Genomic DNA, 19,060 nt, shown 5'->3' with positions numbered 1-19,060 from the left:
AAATTTGTCCTGTTAAACGTTTTATTTGAGTTAAAAAAAATCGGGGGCCCATGAGGCATTTAAGATCATACATTTGTCCCAGATGCTATTTGAGTTTGAGCTTAAAACTTAATAATAAAGGTCTTGGTCCAGACACAGTTCTGTTGGTTTCCCAAATCACACAAGATAATTCAAAATCATGCAAGATAAATCCGACTCACGATGACTGCGGATTGCAGTCATCGTGATCGCTTGTATTTCTTGCTAAGTTAAGTAAAATTAAGTTTGCGTTAAACTCATTAGCATAGATTTTTAATTCAGTAACTTTACTGTTTACGATAGTGGCACATTTACGCAGTCGCACAAGTCGTTAACTGCGAAAGATTCCCAAAAATTTAGTGAGGTTAACTTCCGATATCCGCTATTAATTTATAGGCTATGTGTTTAATATTAATGCCATCGCAGTTAAAATCAATTGATTTGGCTTATTTCACTTCGAAATAGAAATGGGTTATATGTTTAAGGAAATAAAAATAATTTCAATGTTGGTCGGAAAAAAAGCACATTTTGCTTTACAAGTAAGAATGCATTCGTATGATATTAAAATATGACAGAAAAAAAATCGCTCACTTTCATTCAGGTATACTGTACTGCCAAATAAAATAATGTAAACTATACTGAACCCTTCAGTAGAGTATCTTCTCTCGCTCTGGAAACCTATGAAACTAAGAGATTTGGATTTACCGCAAACAGCAATTGTATATATATTGCACCACATGATATTCCCAGCTTTAATAATCTAGTACTATATTGCACCACATGATATTCCCATCCCACCACATGACATTCCTATATTGCACCACATGATATTCCCAGCTTTAATAATCTAGTACTATATTGCACCACATGATATTCCCATCCCACCACATGACATTCCTATATTGCACCACATGATATTCCCAGCTTTAATAATCTAGTACTCTCTAGCGCTTTTCAAGCATCATTAGTTTTACGCTTTGAGTACACTATTGCGATAAGCATGAACTTAGAGTACGAAAGCTGTGGTAATGGGGCACTATTAGGAATAAAGAGAACAATAATGCGAATTTTAAATGCAGAACAGTGGGCAAAGAAGCAAAGAGATATTCAAGTTGACACAGTCTGGCCACTGACAGCAGCGATCCTCTGCGAAAGGCGACGACAACCTGCGGGGTCAAAGTCAACCGAAATGTGTATATTAAGATGACATTTCGAGTCAGTGGTATTTTCATTTTAAAATAGTGTTTTTTTGGTGAATAATTTTGTTGAGAAAATAATTACAATACACTTTAAGCATAGAAATTATAATAAAAACAAAACTTAATGCACTTTATTTTTCTCTTTTATATTAATGGCTCCTCTGATGCTAAACTTGCAACGCCAAAACAATCCAGTCTGGCTTACAATTAGTCACCTAAAGACGAATACAAGCATCTGAATTTTTTGTAGTTCTTTCTTAAAATGAATTTCATGCGTAAAAAATACTTGTTCGCATTTATAAGTTGAATCAAATGCAGACAAAATGACAAAGCCATTTTTTCTGGAATGTAGTTAGTGACTCTGACTGCCGTACCGAATTACCCGGGTTCAAATCCCGGAGATGGCATGCATGTAATTTGTCCGTCCCTTCATAGCAGGCAATGGCGACCCACCTATTAGGTGCCTCCATAATAAAGAGATCACCGCTTCTGGATTTAATAGAGGCCAACGTCTATACACGGCTAGAGTCCGCCATTGGATTCGTCATTGCAACTTTGTAATCAGAAACAAAAATGTTATTTATTTTCGGTGTATTTTTATGTATCGTTCAAATGTTCTCTTTTCATATTTATAATTTATTTTTATATATTACGCATACTTGATTTTCGGAACTCAAGTGGGTCACTTGAAATTATGAAATGTCTCACTCGATCCTCCAGTCATTAAATTGCCGAGGACTGCTCCAAGAGGCTGCTAATTTATTCCCATCAAACCGGGATACTAAGATAAAATGCGAATACTTCAGCGAACTTATAAGTAACCAAAGAAGTTGCGAGAAGATCATTCCCATTCACTTAATTTTGAACACCAGTGCAACTTAATTTCGGTGATTTTTCTCGAAAAGCACTCAAACAAAAGCACAAATCACATTTGCAAAAATAAATAAATAAAAATAAAAAGGCGGAGTATTTAGAAGGTACGTTAAAGGGGCATGAAGCATTCTGTCGCTTCGTTTCCTAGCACTCCCGGTCCTCTTTCATGCCCTCGTCAAACATTTGGTGAACTTCAGAAGTACTCAGTAAAAATATGCGACCACCTATGTTTGGATAATGGATGTAGAATCGTCGGGAGATTGATCGCGCAGCTATCTCAAGCGCAGATTGCTCGAATATAAATGCAATGCCCAGCGATTTCTGTACAACTGATGCAAACAGCTCAAGGATATCAGATTCATAAAGAAAATCTGGTCTAATTTGGTCCAAGAGCTACAAGGGCCAATGAAAATCGATATTTATCAATTTCAGCGAGATGTAACTGGGAGTTATGATACTTATTTCGCAATATGAAGCAAACTCCATTGATGGAACACAGAAAAAACTTTATTTAGCACTCAAAATGGCGACATACAAGTCGCATGTGGTACTAGAGCCTGGTTTCAAACATTGCCATTCACATATACCTTAATGTTCATCTAATTAAATTATTTACACTACAAGATTTTAATAATATTTAAAGCTGTTACAGAGTATAACAGCTTTTCCGTTCTTTGTGGCCATAAGGATGCGTGACCTTCTATGTGACTTCTATGCGGCCACGAGGAGTTGAGTTTCAACGGTTACTGTTGCCAGAAAGCTATGGGAAAGAAGTTTCTTTGCAAGAAGACCTACTCTTTGCGTCTCGTTCAACTCTATACACAAAGGCATGGTGCATTTAACAGAAAACGTCAATTTTTTACTAAGCATCAATGAGCATGAGTCCCGATTCAGTCTAGCGATTGATCCTCGAAATGCTTCATCTGGAGGAAATAAGAGATCCGCTACTCGTCTTCCAACATCCGTGAAATGGATCAATACGGTAATGGAGGTTTGTTGATCTGACCAAACCTCCTGTTGGATGGGAGTACAGTCTTCTGCAAGGTACAGGAAAGAGATCTAGAGACCTACGTTCACCTTTTCAGGAATGCAACTAGCCCTCACTTCGTTTTTATGGAAGAAATGCTCGCTCACGCACGGCTAATCTGGTGTATGATTTATTTGGAAATTAAGGATATTAACCGAGATGATTGCAAACAGATCTCCATACCTAAATCCCTATACAGATTTTCGAATGATTTTCGAATGGCATTTACAACTTGCCTCCCCCTCCCGGACTTGAAAACAGCGTTGCTGCACGAGTGGGTCCAACAGCCATATGGACTCATGAATTACTTCAATTTCAGTGTGAAAGCTATATGCCTGTTAGTGGGAGTCGCATTCCTTATTAATCATCCGTTTTTGTTCGATCTCGCAACCCCTCTTTTAGACTTTACTGTGTCGATGAGCCTTAGGTATGATTCATGGTATGACGTCCATGAAATTTGAAAATTCCCTTAATTCTGAAAATTAAAGTACATCGCTCGAAACAAATGTGGAATGATAGAATTTCGCGTAACTGAAGTCCATGAAATTTGAAAATTCCCTTAATTCTGAAAATTAAAGTACATCGCTCGAAACAAATGTGGAATGATAGAATTTCGCGTAACTGAACTAATATTCACTACAAAAGTCCCGTTGATGTCGGAATTAACATTTTCCTCCTCTTCTGCTGTAAGCCTCGGATATTGAATCGGCAGATATTCGATATCTTTTTTCATTTTAAATTTACTTTTATTAAAATATATTGACTCATGTCGGATAGTAGCCTATTCCGGATAAAAAGAAAATCCCAAAAATACTATCCCCCAAAAAAGAGTTGAATATATCGTGTAAAAGATTAAAAAGGTGTGCATTGTAAGAATATACTTTACTGGATATAGAACAAGAACAGGAAGAATTATTAGAGATTATAAGTACCGTATATACCCGCGTATAAGTCAAGATATTTTGGACAAAAAAAAAAAAAAAAAAAAAAAAAAAAAACTTCAAAGTGGGGGGGTCGACTTATACGCGGGGCCATAAAAAATTAAAAGAATCGGAAGTTCAAAAATTTCTTTATATAATGCAGTTGTTTTCTTCCCGCACTCGAATTGAACGACTTATCAAATAAGTCACTTACTTGAAGTAATTTCATGACTTAAATTATGTGACGAACTACAGTGGTGGCCAAAATTGTGGACACTTTTGGAAATTTTTATGTTTTTGCCCCTGAAAAATGCGAATGCCTGCGAAATACCCTCTGAAATTATTATAAAATCATTTAAAAAATGTTGTATTAGCAACGAACTAGACGGCACGGAAGATGATACTGTTTTTGAAAGTGAAAATGACGACGAAGGCTGTAGTAGTGATTGTAACAATACAGAGTTCGAGACTGAAAATATGTATGATGACGAGCCAATGACGACAGAAGAGTTCTATGAAATGTTTGGCGAATCTGACCATGAATCGGACGTTGAAGGATTTTGATTTTGTTTATTTACCAAGGTATTTTTATCGTATATTTACTTTTTTTCTCAGATGATTTTGAATAAATGTAGTACTTAAAAATTTTTTTCGAAGTTTCTCGATCGATTTCGGAAGTGGGGGGTCGACTTATACGCGGGTTTCTTATTTTCTACGAATTTTTTATGTCGAAGTGGGGGGGGGTCGACTTATACGCGAGTATATACGGTAATAAAAATGATTAAAAAATAAGTAATCTTTGTTAATTTATTTCAAACGTTTCTTTTCTTTTTACTACTTTTAAAGAAATATAAATAAATAGTTGCGGCTCTTGGAAAATCTAGTTCATATACTGAATATGCCTGAATTCCAACATTCTGCTCCTACTAAGATAGTTTCGCCACACTTTATAAGCCAATCAAGTCTATTGTTGTATTCTAAGATTTCAATACCTGCCACAAGAGACACATACTTCTAACTTCAATGATCAAAGCACATTGTAAACAGAAGTTGTAAGCATTTAATGTATTTCCTGTTATGACCAGTTGTAAGATAGCGAGATGCTAAGAAATCTTCTCTTAGATTCTAGTCAACGGAATTACTGAGCCTCCATACGACTTTTAGTTATCTTAATTCTAAAAGGTGAAACTAAACTAAGTATATATCACTTCCACTTTTCAATCCTACGCCATTGATTTTTTTTATCGTATTTTGGCGTTACTTTAAATTTTATATGTTATTTGTCACAATTTGATCAATAATTTTTTGAGCCTGGAACGATCAAAACTTCTTGTCCTCTATAATTAAATTGTAAGTGCTTCTTTACTCTCCTGTGTTTTGGCTTACAAAATGTTTCACAGTTTTTTAGAGAGAATGAGAGACCTGTACCTTAGAGTTGTTATTAAATGCAGAGGATTTCAGTCACTTTCTGCACCAATTTTCTGAAGATTCTAATTTTCAGTCATCGAACTAATTTTAAGCTTTTCGAATCCCCGCCCCCTCTTTTTAGTAGGTTGCTATCACAACAAAATGTTAGATGATTGTATATTTTATGACAAATAAATCGAAACATCAGAAGTTTCCAAGTTTCTTCGGCAGAAATGGCGCCATTTTTAAAGCTTACTGCGCTTCCTTTAAGGAAGAGAAAAACAGACCTATCACAGCAAAATACTTTGTAAGACTTTCACTGTGTAAAACTCAGTTACTATAGAAAGTGACGAATCTTAAGAACTAGAAAGAGAATAATCGCTTACGTTCGTGTGGCAAGAAACAACAAGATAGAAGGGTAACTAATCCTTTATTATTCCAATAAGATTTAACAAAACTCCGCCTGGGAGTGTACAATCAAAGCCGACATTTGGGCTTGAACTTAAGAGACTAAGAATTAAACTAAAACTAAGTTTAACTAAAGAAATATAGCCGAAGCTATCAAGTTTCTAATGCAGCTGGCCCCTTAAACACCAGATGACTGAGAAGCTAGCAAGGGCCTGAGTACGGCCGAGCGTAATAACAGCTTTGAGAGAGAGAGAGAGAGTTGCCCAAAAGCAGACGCGCGTATATCAGAAACTCTGATTCTCTCTCGCTAAGACCAAAGAACTTCGCGGTTAAATACTGCTCTTCCTCACTATTCAGACGTGATTCCAAAACTATGCTCTGGCCGGAAGTATTAAGTTGAAGTTAAGAATTTGACAGGAAAGGAACTTAAAATTTAACTGTTAATAAAATTAACATAATCCTTACAACTTGATGTCGCATTTTCATTCCTATCATTAAACACATTAAAAAGGTCTAGGAACCTGAAAATCTCGAACTAAATGCGTATACTTGTACAATGACGCTACCCAGGTAGTAGATACTGCGATATGGAATGACCCGGGTTCGAATCCCAGAGAAGGCATAGATGTTTTTAAAGATATAGTACCTTTGCGACAGGGGGGCACTCTAAATACAGTAAGACCCCGGATACGTTCAATCAAAGTAGAGCGTAATGCGAAACAGCGCTAAACGAGGCTATCTTTACATGTAAATATTGGGGTTAGGGGAAGATGGCTAGGAAATTGGTTAGGTATTAAATTTAAAAAGTATGTTTTTTAATAAAAATAAAACCAAACATTTATTTCTTAAAGCCCAAATTAATACCACATTATTATTTCTTGCAAAAATAAAAACAAAATATAAAGAACAAAACGAATATTCTTAAAAAAAAAAAAACAAATAAAATTCTCAGTCAGTCATATTTAGTTAGCCTTCCGCGTTTTCAGTGTTCTGTCTTTTTGTGACAGAAGCATCTAATGTTGTTTGCCTTTTTCTTTTGCGTTGTTCTCTTAAAAGTTCTTCATAAACGGATAGAGCATCTCTAACACCACGCCTTACTTTTGAGCTCCTGTCAAAATTCGGATCATTTTCAATGAATTGATCCATTATTTCAGTTATGGTAGACAAACTCCTTTTTAAAAACGCCATCGAAAGTTCTTTTTGCTCTTCTTCTGAATCACTTCTGTGAACATTTTTGTTTTCTTCTTGTTCAGTTAATTCCTTGAGCTCATCATTAGAAAGACTACCCGCTGCTTCTTGAATTATTTCTTCGACATCTTCCACATTTACCCCTTCAAAATATGTCTGTACAATACCGCACCAAACAAGAAATACAAGTACACTCTTTCGGATATGTATTTGAAACCTATCGCTGCATAATATTTTGGGGAATCCCCGTATGCTGCGAGCGATTTTGTGGAATCCCCGGGTTGAAATAAGAGCCCTAAACCGAAACAGCGTTAAGCGGGGTCTTACTGTACTTTTTTGGCCTATTGGTTTGGTGGTAAGAGTGAAAGGCGGGAGACCTCAGCACCACCGGAGTGCTTTCCCTCAAAACTGGAGTGGAAGTAGAAGGCCAACCTCCTTGAGTATCTGGCAATCATTCTTCCATAAAATTCAAGGACGAAACAACAACGTATAATGGCATAATGGTGTCTAATCACGAATCTCATACCTAAAAGTTATGAGTTTTACTTATGTTTGTGATAGTTATGCCCCAAAGTGAATACCGTTTTTAACTCGTATCCTTCAGGTCTTAAGCCTATAATCGTGCTTTAGCACGACATCATAATAACCTGACTACGAAATTTTGAATCCTTACGCAGACTATTCATGATGTTTACAAATAATGCGTAAAAACCCTTTAGATCCCTGACTAGTAATTCTTTGATTCAATTTATAAACCGAGCGGTTACAGTTCGAAAATTAAATTGAAGATATCCTACATTAAATTTTCGAAGGAAATACGATTATTTTTCAAACTTCTACAGCGCTGTAGATTCCTGAGATTAATAAACTGAGCATTTATATATCTGCCAAGTTTTCACGAGCTAATTATTATTTTTATCTTTCTAAGTTTTACACTTTAAAATAAATCTGGAAATAATTCCGGCGCAAACACCGCATTTAAGAGAAGCGCTGATTCGATACGAAAATCTTTCCCTAAACAAGTAAAAAAACCCATCAAATTCGCACAAGCTGAATAAATTCAAAGTCAGTGAACCGGAATTTTCTTTCGTAAACAAAACTGCGAAGTCTCATTTGCGTTTACCACACCTTTCACAACTGTATTTACCTACTTGAAAAACAAATTTCTTTCTTAACAGCCCAAATGAGATTTTAAGACGGGCGCCATGACAACAAAATTTTCATGCAAGAGCGGCGAACTGTTTTGCATTAACAGCGAAAACTTTTGTTTTTTGAGCATTTGACGAGGATCATAACGACAAATAGCATCCAATTACTGGAACGAATTCATTTTTCGAAGATAGCTCATTAAAAACGATTTAGAAGCTAATGGCACTTCTATTTTTTTTTAACTTTCCCAAACTTTTCAACATCAAATAAAAGAATTTAAGAGAACGAACTGGAAAATATCCCCCCCCCTGCGAAAGAGAAAGAATAAAATAATGTCCGAGAGTTAGAATGAATTTCGAATGAAGTTGTACGTAGATAAATATAAGAGAAGTTCAACAAATTAAAGAAATGACTTTTTTGAAGTTTCTAAGCCGCTGAAGAAACAACAAAAGTTTCTTACTCCCCTCTTAAAATCCACGATTTTAAAACTAAATTTCTGAAAGAATTTGTTTTTCATTTAACGACCAAATCGCAGTTTAATAACTGCCTTTACTTTTTTTCCCTCAAGTTTAAGGAAACGAAAAAATAAGATGAACACTAAACTTTTGGCGAGGAAAAAAGTGTTTGACTGTCAATAAACTACTTAGCATAAGCTCGTATATCAACATAAATGCAGCTTAAATAGCAGAATCGAATTTAAGTTTCTTTGCCTTAATCCGAGAAATAAAATCCAGCATTTAATATTTTGCTCCCGATAGCCTTATAAATAAATGCAATTTTAGAGGAAATTCACTTTACATGTAAATAAAAGTCAAACTTTAATACACAATATAAATGTCTACATTTTTTTCACTTCCAAAATACAAAATTCTCGAAGTATCCCAAATGACAGCAATTCTAATAATTTTTCAAGAAATATATACAAGATACCTCATAAACTACCCGTAGTAGACATTTTCGGGGGGGGGGAGTTCATATTTTGACCAACAGATGGCGCTTTTTATAATATAGAATGCAAAGACAAAAATTCCATGTCTACACGGAATTTATTTCTTTGCATTTGCAATCCATTTTCAATATTGCTAATAATGTAGCAGCTGATTAACTCTCAGTTGCACAGCTTGTATTTAAAGAGTTTAAATTTGTACTATTTCGCGATATTAGCGGTTAAATTTAGAAATAAAATGTCACACCTCCTTCCAAAACTTCGCTTTGTGATACGTCTTTAGATGCAAAATGCACGCAATCTCACACGTCAATATATTGATTTTATTTTTTTTATGTGGGTAAATTTATGATGAATCCTGAAGCTTCTACCAATGCCAGTGTAAAAGAAATTATTATTACTAAATCCTTACCCAAATTTTGCATTCTACAGGTTTCTGAATGCAGTGTTCATATCTTACCTTTATAGTTCAAGACCAACTACTGTTACGAATTTTGTATAATATAACATGAAAAGTCTGAAGAGATGAAGCTCTATCAGAAAAATAAAGTTACAGGGAGCAATTTCATTTAACATTGACGCTATCTCGTTATATTGCCGAGGTATTATCAAATTGGCTGTGCTTTGGGTGATTAACTTTTGTCGTCAAATTTGGCAAGAAATCTTTAAAATTCGCCAAAGTTGGCGACCGTTTGACGACATCTTGGTCCAAGATCCATAATCTCAGCTTGAAGTCATAATGAGTGCATGTTTTGTTGATAATATTCTAACACCCCGATCATCTCTCCATTTTAGCACCCCAATACCGTTGTCATCTTCTCGTGCTATTATTTCACCTCTCTTTAATGGACAGGACATTACAAAACTTGGTACAAATGTTTTGTTGCGCTGTACAATTCCTACGACATGCGTCTTAAAATTCATAAATTTGACAGCTAATTCATAACTCGTGTAAACGCAAACAAAGTTCGTCCTTCATTTAGTCATTTAACAAAATGCTACATTCAGTATTTTTATTAGTAACACAGGTTATAAGATAGTTGTTAATAAATTCTTAATTCTGTATGTTGCCTTTGGCATGGTTTGATGGGCGATGTGGCACAGAAGCACCAGTAGATTGAACATCTTCGATACTCAGCTTCGGTTTCTTTTAATAAATATTTATACACCTCCATAAATATTGTTACGAAATGCCTAGCCAAGTTAAGATAGCTTCGCAAGGCCGTTTGAGGGAAGGCAGGGTTGCTAGATTTGGCTCTAAATCGTCCATCTATCGACATTTGACGACAAAATTAGCGATATGCCATAGACGGATGGAGAACATTCTGGAACGAATTCTTACCGTTTTGGCCCAGAATGTTTTCGAAAGCAGGTCAAAAATCTATATAAACTCTGCTTATACGCGGAGTAGCAGCGTATCGCGAGTTATTGCATCGACAGTGTGCATCGTTGAAGCTAACGAGTGTATCGTCGAGTTCACCGCGAGTTGTAGTGTGGAGAGTCTCGAGAATACGTTGAGTTCCGAGAATGACCGAACCGAGTCGGTAGCTGTACTCTGGTGCTTTATCGTGATGCTGTTTTCACCGTTATTGCCTGATAGTTTAAAGGCTGTGTTGGTGATTTTTTCAGCGTGTTTATCGTAGTTTTTCGAAGATTGTAAACGTGATTTTAGAACTCCCCTGAGTAATAAATTGTGTTTTGATTCTTCATCAAGTCTTGTCATCAGTCACTCAAAATCCACGAACCTTTATAACGCAACAGTATATTTCTTTACCGGAGATCTAATTACCCATATTTACAAACTATTATTTTATTATTTAATTATCCGTATATGGGACAAAAGCAGTAATGATTATGTTTTACAACACCATTAAATTCGATTCTTTACTCGCCTTGACAGGTTTTGTGCCAAATTACAATAACCCAATCCAATCCTTTACTCGCCTTGCATTTGTATGTGCTCACGGGATCTTCACCACCAAATTCTGGGTATTTAACCTGTTTATAATTCGAAAATTGTTATTTTTAATAATTAATTAGCTTACACACTATTTATGCTACCCAAGGTTCACTTATATTACTCTTAATCGAATGTATTGCAACAGGCAGTCAGAAACAGCTGCACAAACATACCGTTACTAAGCGAACTCAGAAGCCTGTCAAAATAAAAGAAAAAAGGCACAAAAGGAAAATGGCGCAGGTTACGTTTCCTTGCGGAGGGATGATAAACACTGAATATGGAATATGGTCGGCAAATAACGGTGACTATCATTTTGCAATCTGTTTATTCAAGCACGGGGACAAACAGATCCACAGTCGCTTCCTCGAACTATCCACAGGCGATAGACACAAGACACTTTGTCCAATGGAGGTAGGAAGTAAGAAGGAGTCGCCCTAAACAAGTTTCTCCGTACCCTGCTCTGAAGCACCGGCGATCCCTACGTGGTGACCAAAACATTGGGTCATTTACCATTGAGTTCTATGGGATTTGACGCGTTCGGGTTACGTCGCAAATATACATATAAATGTATATATTTTCTTTTTCTACAACACTTCAGAGTCCTAAGTATGTGAAAACAACATATTTTTAAACAACATTTCATTCTGAACGGAATTAAATACTATACTTTTCACAGGACAGTTTTCTCAGAATGGTTTAATTTGAATGAAATATTTTCACAAGTTTTCGTTAATTACATTAGAAAAAAAAAATTAAGGTAATTCGATTTTATTCGGTTAAGGTACAAAAATTAAGATCAAAGTTTATTGTATTATTAATATTAAAATTATGCATTATTTCTTTTCTATTTATAGAGCTTCTTCCTAAAATACTTTCTTAAATATGACATGATTTTTTGGCTTCTTTTAAATCGAAAAATGTAAGTCAATTTATAATTAATGTTCTATTCGGTTCATTTTAAATTAGAGAATTATTAGGAAAATAGTATTTGACTTTCTCTGAACATTTCTAAAAATTATTATTTAAAACTTGTAACTGAGTTATTATAAAATGTAAAGGGAATAATTCTTTTAATTATACTTATCAGATTTTTTTTTTTTACCCTTCATTTCAACAATACATATTCCAAAACTCTTTATTACGTTCTTAAGTGTGCATCTCATAGCATTTGCTTTACAATACCTTTTAACAGATTGCTTTCCAATACGAACAATTCTTGCTTAAATAGTTTTATAACGTATTTGTCAACAGGATTTCAATTTATGTTTACAATTCAATATTAAGGTTATTATATATTTAGATAACATTTATAATCATTATAAATTAGATACATTTAATAATTAGATTTCTTCACAGTACTTTCACAGTTGTTTATAAGTGAATAAATTCTTCATTTCAAATACATTTATAAATAATTTAATGAATATTTAAGTATTTTGTCAAAGGCAGATACATGCTTTTTGCAAGCACATGCATAAATACCCATACATATTTCCTATTTTTCATTTCCGTCATATTTGCAAATCTTTAATTTCTGTGCATTCACTATATTTTTCATGTAAAGTAATTTACACTAATTTAGCATACACCCGAAAGTTTTACATAATATATATGAATATAATTTGAATGAAAATTATAAGCATTATTTTTAACACCCACTCAAAGGTCAGTTTTCCTTCAAAATTCCCCCACGATGGCATCTCTCTCTTTAGGCAGATAGCCCTTGCATGCGTTACTCTATTTAATAAAAACTTAATCTGACCTATGTGCCTAATTACAAATATTTTAACATACATAATTTTATATTTACATTTAGCCATCAAGTTTCAAGCTTTTAAAATCTTCTAGAAAATAAATTTTGGCAGATCTCTTTTAGCAATTTTCTTAAAATCTATATTTTTGTAGTGCAACAGCTTAGAATTTTATAAAACAAATTCATAATCAAAATCGCTGTTGTTAGTTATCGAAAAATAACCAAGATGTGATTTTTGCGTAAATGTCAGTAAACTATACAAATTGCTATTATCCATCACACTATGAATGTTTCTTTCATGCGAGAGTGTCCCTTTTTCGATTTCTATGGAACTGTCGTGTGTAGAAATACTATCAGAATTTTGTCAAGCGAGCTTCTGAATGTAAACAAAAAACACCCCGTCTGGTGACCCAAGCTTCAAAGCACTGCTTCACTTCTAGCGCGGAATGGCCCCTCCTCCCTTTCCTACCTCCATGCTTTGTCCACGCCTCTCGCCCATCTGCTGAGGAAAATTATGGTAACAGAAGAAGGACTCATGGGATGAACGGCAGACAGCTGTTAGGCTGATCTACATAGTTGCGGCATCAGATTTACGGTGTTGTAACTCTCTACCTCTGCCAAGGTGAGTCGAAGCACTCGCGGAAGAACAAGAGACAGATGTATTACTTACTTGAATCTTGCCATTCGACATCCAGGCCATTGTAAGCGTGGGTGAGCTTCGTGGTGATGAGCTTCAAAGTGAGGATTTGTTGGTTGATGAGGCTATTTTGACGAGAGACATCAAAGCTGACCTCGGGATTTTTGGTTTGATTCATTAAACCTTCACCCATTAAGTCAGCATCGTACCTGCAAAATGTTTAAAGAAAAACTAAATCAATAAACACCCGACAAATAAATAATTTCAGAAAGAATCTAAGTGAAAAGCGATAATTTCTTTCTAGTCTTAAACCAAAATTTGAAACTCACGATTTATAATAAACTCACGTTTTCGGGGGAGGAGAGAAGATTAGAAAGAAAATAATGGAATATTATGCTTAATTTTTTAGAAAGTAATTCAGTAATTCTAACGTGCGTGCCGATTTTTTCTTCAGTGGATTGGAAACCAAAACATGATGATAAGTGCTAAAAATAATGAGCTAAACTGTCTCTGTTAATAGTCTTACTTCCCCCCAAAAAGATTTCCAAATGTAATCTTAAATATTTTTTAGTCTCTATGCATGCAGCAATTTGCACATATTAGCAAAACGGTCATCCAGGTGCATTAGATCCAAAGGTCTATTAGTCGCAAAACGGCATTTTGCGTCGTTTCACTTTCTGCGTTGGTTCACTTTTCAAACTGTTGCCACTGAATATTATCGCCATGTACTATATTTAAAGAAACTAAATAATGAAAAAACTGCGTGGATGTTTTTCGCATTGTCAAAAAACAAAGGTACTTAGAGCCATCAAATTTTGAATAATTTAAGTTCTCCAACCGAACATGGGCACTTAAAAGCCCAAATTTTGAATTTCGAACTTGTTTCAATACTTATTTCAAATTTTGTAAAACTTTAACGAATTTTCGATTAACAAATTCAACGATTTCGAATCGAAGCATGGAAACACTGTACGAGGAAAAAAAAAAAAAAAAAAACTTTTATCTCCAGTGCCTTGTGTATCGGAAAAACATTTCGTAAAATTGCTGTTGAATTGAATTTTATGTGGTTTAAGTGCGAAGAACATGATACTTAATAAAGGTAACACACAAAACTATATATATATTAAAAAAAAAAAAAAAAAAAAAAAAAAAAAAAAAAAAAAAGCCCTTTTGAACGTTATATAAAATTTGAAGGCTCTCAGATTTCCTTTTTAACTTAAATTATTTTCAATTACCAATCTGATTACTAAATCTTAATTTACGCGCACACACATACACCATAAAATAAAAAAATAAATAAAATAATAGTCCAGCAATTAACTACTTGGACATTTTGGAATATTTTTAAATTTAAAGAAGTTTTCCTGAACACATTTAGCTGATTAAATATTTTATAAAACATTCATTTCCTTCCGCATAAAAACATCTAGATAATTACTAATTTTTTTCAAGACAATTCTGATGTTTACTGCCATTGTTTTAAGGTTAAATTTTGCAGAAAAAGAATGAAACATTTATGAAAGAAGGTAGCACTTCAATTTCCGCGACATAGTTCATTTCATTATCTTGATATTTATTACGAGTCAAATTCTAAAACCTTTAAAGGCACATTCAGAATTATTCATAACTACTACTCAAACCTCAGTAGTGGATGAAACCAATCAGTTTTTTCAAAGGGAGGGGGTGAAAAGTATAATTATCTGTTACTGAAAAAGAAAAATCCTTAAATATGTATTCCTTCAATTGCCTCAATTGCTTTTTCATCATTAATTAACCAAACATACATATTATCTACAATTACTTTTCCCGTTCGATTTCGAATCTAAGCATGGAAACACAGTACGAGGGGAAAAAAAAAAAAAAAAAAAAAAACTTTTATCTCCAGTGCCTTGTGTATTGGAAAAATATTTTGTAAAATTGCTCTTGAATTGAATTTTATGTGGTTTAAGTGCGAAGAACATGATACTTAATAAAGGTAACACACAAAACTTAATAATATATATATATATATATATATATATATATATATGTAATAGTCCAGCAATTAACTACTTGGACATTTTGGAATATTTTTAAATTTAAAGAAGTTTTCCTGAACACATTTAGCCGATTAAATATTTTATAAAACATTCATTTCCTCCCGCCTAAAAACATCTAGATAATTACTAATTTTTTTCAAGACAATTCTGATGTTTATTGCTATCGTTTTAAGGTTAAATTTTGCAGAAAAAGAATGAAACATTTATGAAAGAAGGTAGCACTTCAATTTCCGCGACATAGTTCATTTCATTATCTTGATATTTATTACAAGTCAAATTCTAAAACCTTTAAAGGCACATTCAGAATTATTCATAACTACTACTCAAACCTCAAACCTCAGTAGTGGATGAAACCAATCGGTTTTTTCAAAGGGGGGGCGTGAAAAGTATAATTATCTGTTACTGAAAAAGAAAAATCCTTAAATATGTATTCCCTCAATTGCTTTTTCATCATTAATTAACCAAACATACATATTATCTACAATTACTTTTCCCGTTTTAAAATCTCCATCAGAGAAAAGAACAAAAGCATGGAGGGGAAAAATACTTAATTTTTTTTATTTCATTTTTATACGACTTTTTATGAAACAATTTTACTATCAAAACAATATCTTGGAATGAAAGTACTCCTAATAAAATTTTCAGTGGCATGGAGACTTCATAAAAATGTTAACACTGGCTTAACAGAAAAGAAAAAGCAAAAAGAAAAAAATATTATAACCATCATGATGCTGTTAGAGACGATGATAAGACAGAATTGGAAGTTGTGTGGTAAAATTTTGATACTGGAGAGGGAAAACAACGCTTGGTAGCAAATGAATCAAAATAAATGAAAGCCTTTAAAAAAAAAAAAAAAAAAGTCTGAAAGCTTTTAGATTTTATATTAAGCCCATACGGGAGTATTTTTAACGTTTTTTGTGTAACCTTCATTTATTAAATATCATGTTCTTTGCACTTAAACCACATAAAATTCAATTCAACAGCAATATCACAAAATATATAAAAACAGCATATCTTTAGAATTTTCGATACACAGTATCGGGCGCTGGAGATAGAATTTTTAGTCCAAATGGGGTTTGTCCCTGAAGGACTATTGTTTTTGTTTTGCGATTTTTGCGTTGGTTCACTATAAATGTCCGTTTCACTTTTTAAACTGTGTTGCCACCCAATGTTAAAGTCCTGCATTATGTTTGAAGAAATTAAATAATGAAAAATCTTCTCGCACAACATAAAACAACGGTACATAGAGCCATCGATAAAACAACGGTACATAGAGCCATCGAATTTTGAATGACGTAATCCTACTGCGAATATGGGCATGTGGAAGCCCAAATTTAGAATTTGTTTTATTATAGATTTCACATTTTGTAAAACTTTAATGAATGTTTTATTAACAAACTCAAGGATTTCAAAGCAAGCAATGGCAAAGTTGTACACAAAAAGCACTTTTATCTCCAGCGCACGAGACTCTGTATCGGAAATTCTAAAGATATGCTCAATTTAAATATTTTCAATATTTTATAGCATCGCTCTTGAACTGAATTTTATGGTTTAAAATGCGAAGAACGTGATATTTAATAAATAAAAGTAACAGACAAAATGTTAAAAAAAGCCCCTTTGGACGTAATTTAAAATCTGAAACCTTTCAGATTTTCTTCCCACTCCCCACCCCCGTACAGTGTTGCCAGTGCTCGCTTTGAAATCGTTGAGTTTGTTAACCAAAAATTCGTTAAAGTTTTATAAAATTTGAAATAGATAATAAAACAAATTCAAAATTGGATGGCTCTAGGTACCGTTGTTTTTCCATAATGCGAGAAACATTCGTGCAGATGCTTCATTATTTAGTTTCTTCAAATATAACACATCGAAAATATTTGGTGGCAACAGTTTGAAACGACTCAAAATGCCGTTTTGAGACTACAGCCCTTTGGGTCTAACGCCTCTTTGGGCTTAAAAAAAAATGAATTTAGCATAATTTAAAGAAGTTAGCAAGTAACGCAATACATAATAAGTGAAATCAACGTGCAAGGTATTCAAATAAACTAAAGATCTAAACGTATAATAAATATTATTTATTATATTAAATTATTCAGATTATTTGAAATCGTTGTTCTTCTGAGCCGATATACTACAAGTCATTATGTTTTAGTACAGGATTCAGTTATTGCATTTACCCATTTGATGAAGCTGGATTTTACGATAGTAATAACTATGATTACGGGACTTGAAAGGAAAGCTGTAAGTAGAATAGAACTTTATTACAAAATGGATTTTTTAAACTAAAATAATTACGATGCGTTACTTTTCTTCAGAGGCAATATACACCCTCACTAGCATTGCAGTGTATTAGATGGCATTGCATTCTATACCATCTAAAATGCATCTCAGTATGCCCCAGCGCAATCAGATTCAATTTTCTTCTATGGAAGTTTACTTATACTTCAAGATAGACACATTTACACAGTATCAAATACTTCTGAAAGGCATTTCTGATACATAAATTATAAGCACTATAGAATAAAAAAAAGTTCAACACACGTTTCTTTCAAGTCTCCAGGTAAAAGCGAACGCGATTACCACACATGTTTCATATTTCATAAAGCATCTGTTAAAAGAAAAGCGCCTGTTTCATCCCCACATCTGCCCCCTCTCTCATCCCGTCCTATACATATCTATCACTAGAAGCTGGAATTGTTTGCCCACTCTTCGCAAGAGGGAATTTTTTCACCCACATGGAAACCGGCAGATGTTTACTCAGCACCCGAATCAAAGACGGCGAAAATTTTTGATTTCTCAGATAGGAATGAATACGTGCTTTCCCATCCCCCACCACCCCGACCTCGTCTTCCTTTGCGGAAAGACGACAGCAAGCACCTGGAAGGTTTTTCATATTCATCAGTGGTAAAGTTATCAAAATCTGACAGAATGAGTCACATCTTTGAATTGTGCTCTACCATGTAACTCACCTGACAGAGAATGTTCGATAAAATGAAATGTCGGTTTCTTCAAACGGCAGGAAAATGTTACATTTTCTCATTTATTTTACTTTTTTCCCTCCTTTCATCATAAGCTACAGCAAATGCTTAAAAAAGAATATAACTCAACTGCAAATATGCGGTCTAACTGGGATCATATCCGACTCTTTTAGGCCTACAGATTTACTGAAATGCAAGATCTTTCGGCCGCATATTAACTATAATTACTTCAAGGTTGAAACAGACGTATAAAGGCCTTAAAACCTTCGCGCCGACTATCACGTATACGTGCCAGCAACGAACGCACTTACCTACCGGCCGACACGCAGGCGTGCCAGAGGATTGTTCCATTCTCTACCGACTGTCACGTATTTGTGCCAGTACTTTGGAACGTTTTTCAAACTATAATTTCTGCCACAAGATGCCACTGTATGTCCATATGGTTTCAGATACATGTAAATTAGACCTTCTACTCGAAATGAGAGAAGCATGACTCACATACACGTGTTTTTGATTATATAAACAAACGGGGAAATAAATGTTTCCGAATGGCGTGATTTA

At 34.1% G+C, this 19,060-nt stretch overlaps 1 protein-coding gene and 1 long non-coding RNA gene across 2 annotated transcripts in view; one reads left to right on the top strand and one right to left on the bottom strand.

The window, feature by feature from the left end:
* Positions 1 to 19,060, bottom strand: part of LOC118192072 (glypican-6-like) — a 419,518-nt gene that overhangs the window by 3,708 nt on the left and 396,750 nt on the right. Inside the window, exon 8 of the mRNA XM_085825209.1 lies at positions 13,519 to 13,694. Coding sequence (XP_085681335.1) covers positions 13,519 to 13,694 — 176 coding nt within the window. The remainder of the gene's footprint in view (positions 1 to 13,518; positions 13,695 to 19,060) is intronic.
* LOC118192071 (uncharacterized) overlaps positions 1 to 19,060 on the top strand; it is a 296,284-nt gene that overhangs the window by 85,844 nt on the left and 191,380 nt on the right. The window lies entirely within an intron of this gene.

This window comes from Stegodyphus dumicola, chromosome 10 (genome assembly GCF_044657685.1).
Source record: "Stegodyphus dumicola isolate Sdum_Otavi_A_Nest chromosome 10, ASM4465768v1".
NCBI lineage: Eukaryota > Metazoa > Arthropoda > Arachnida > Araneae > Eresidae > Stegodyphus > Stegodyphus dumicola.
Note: the sequence above shows the minus strand (reverse complement) of the source record. Positions and strands in the feature narration are given on the sequence as shown.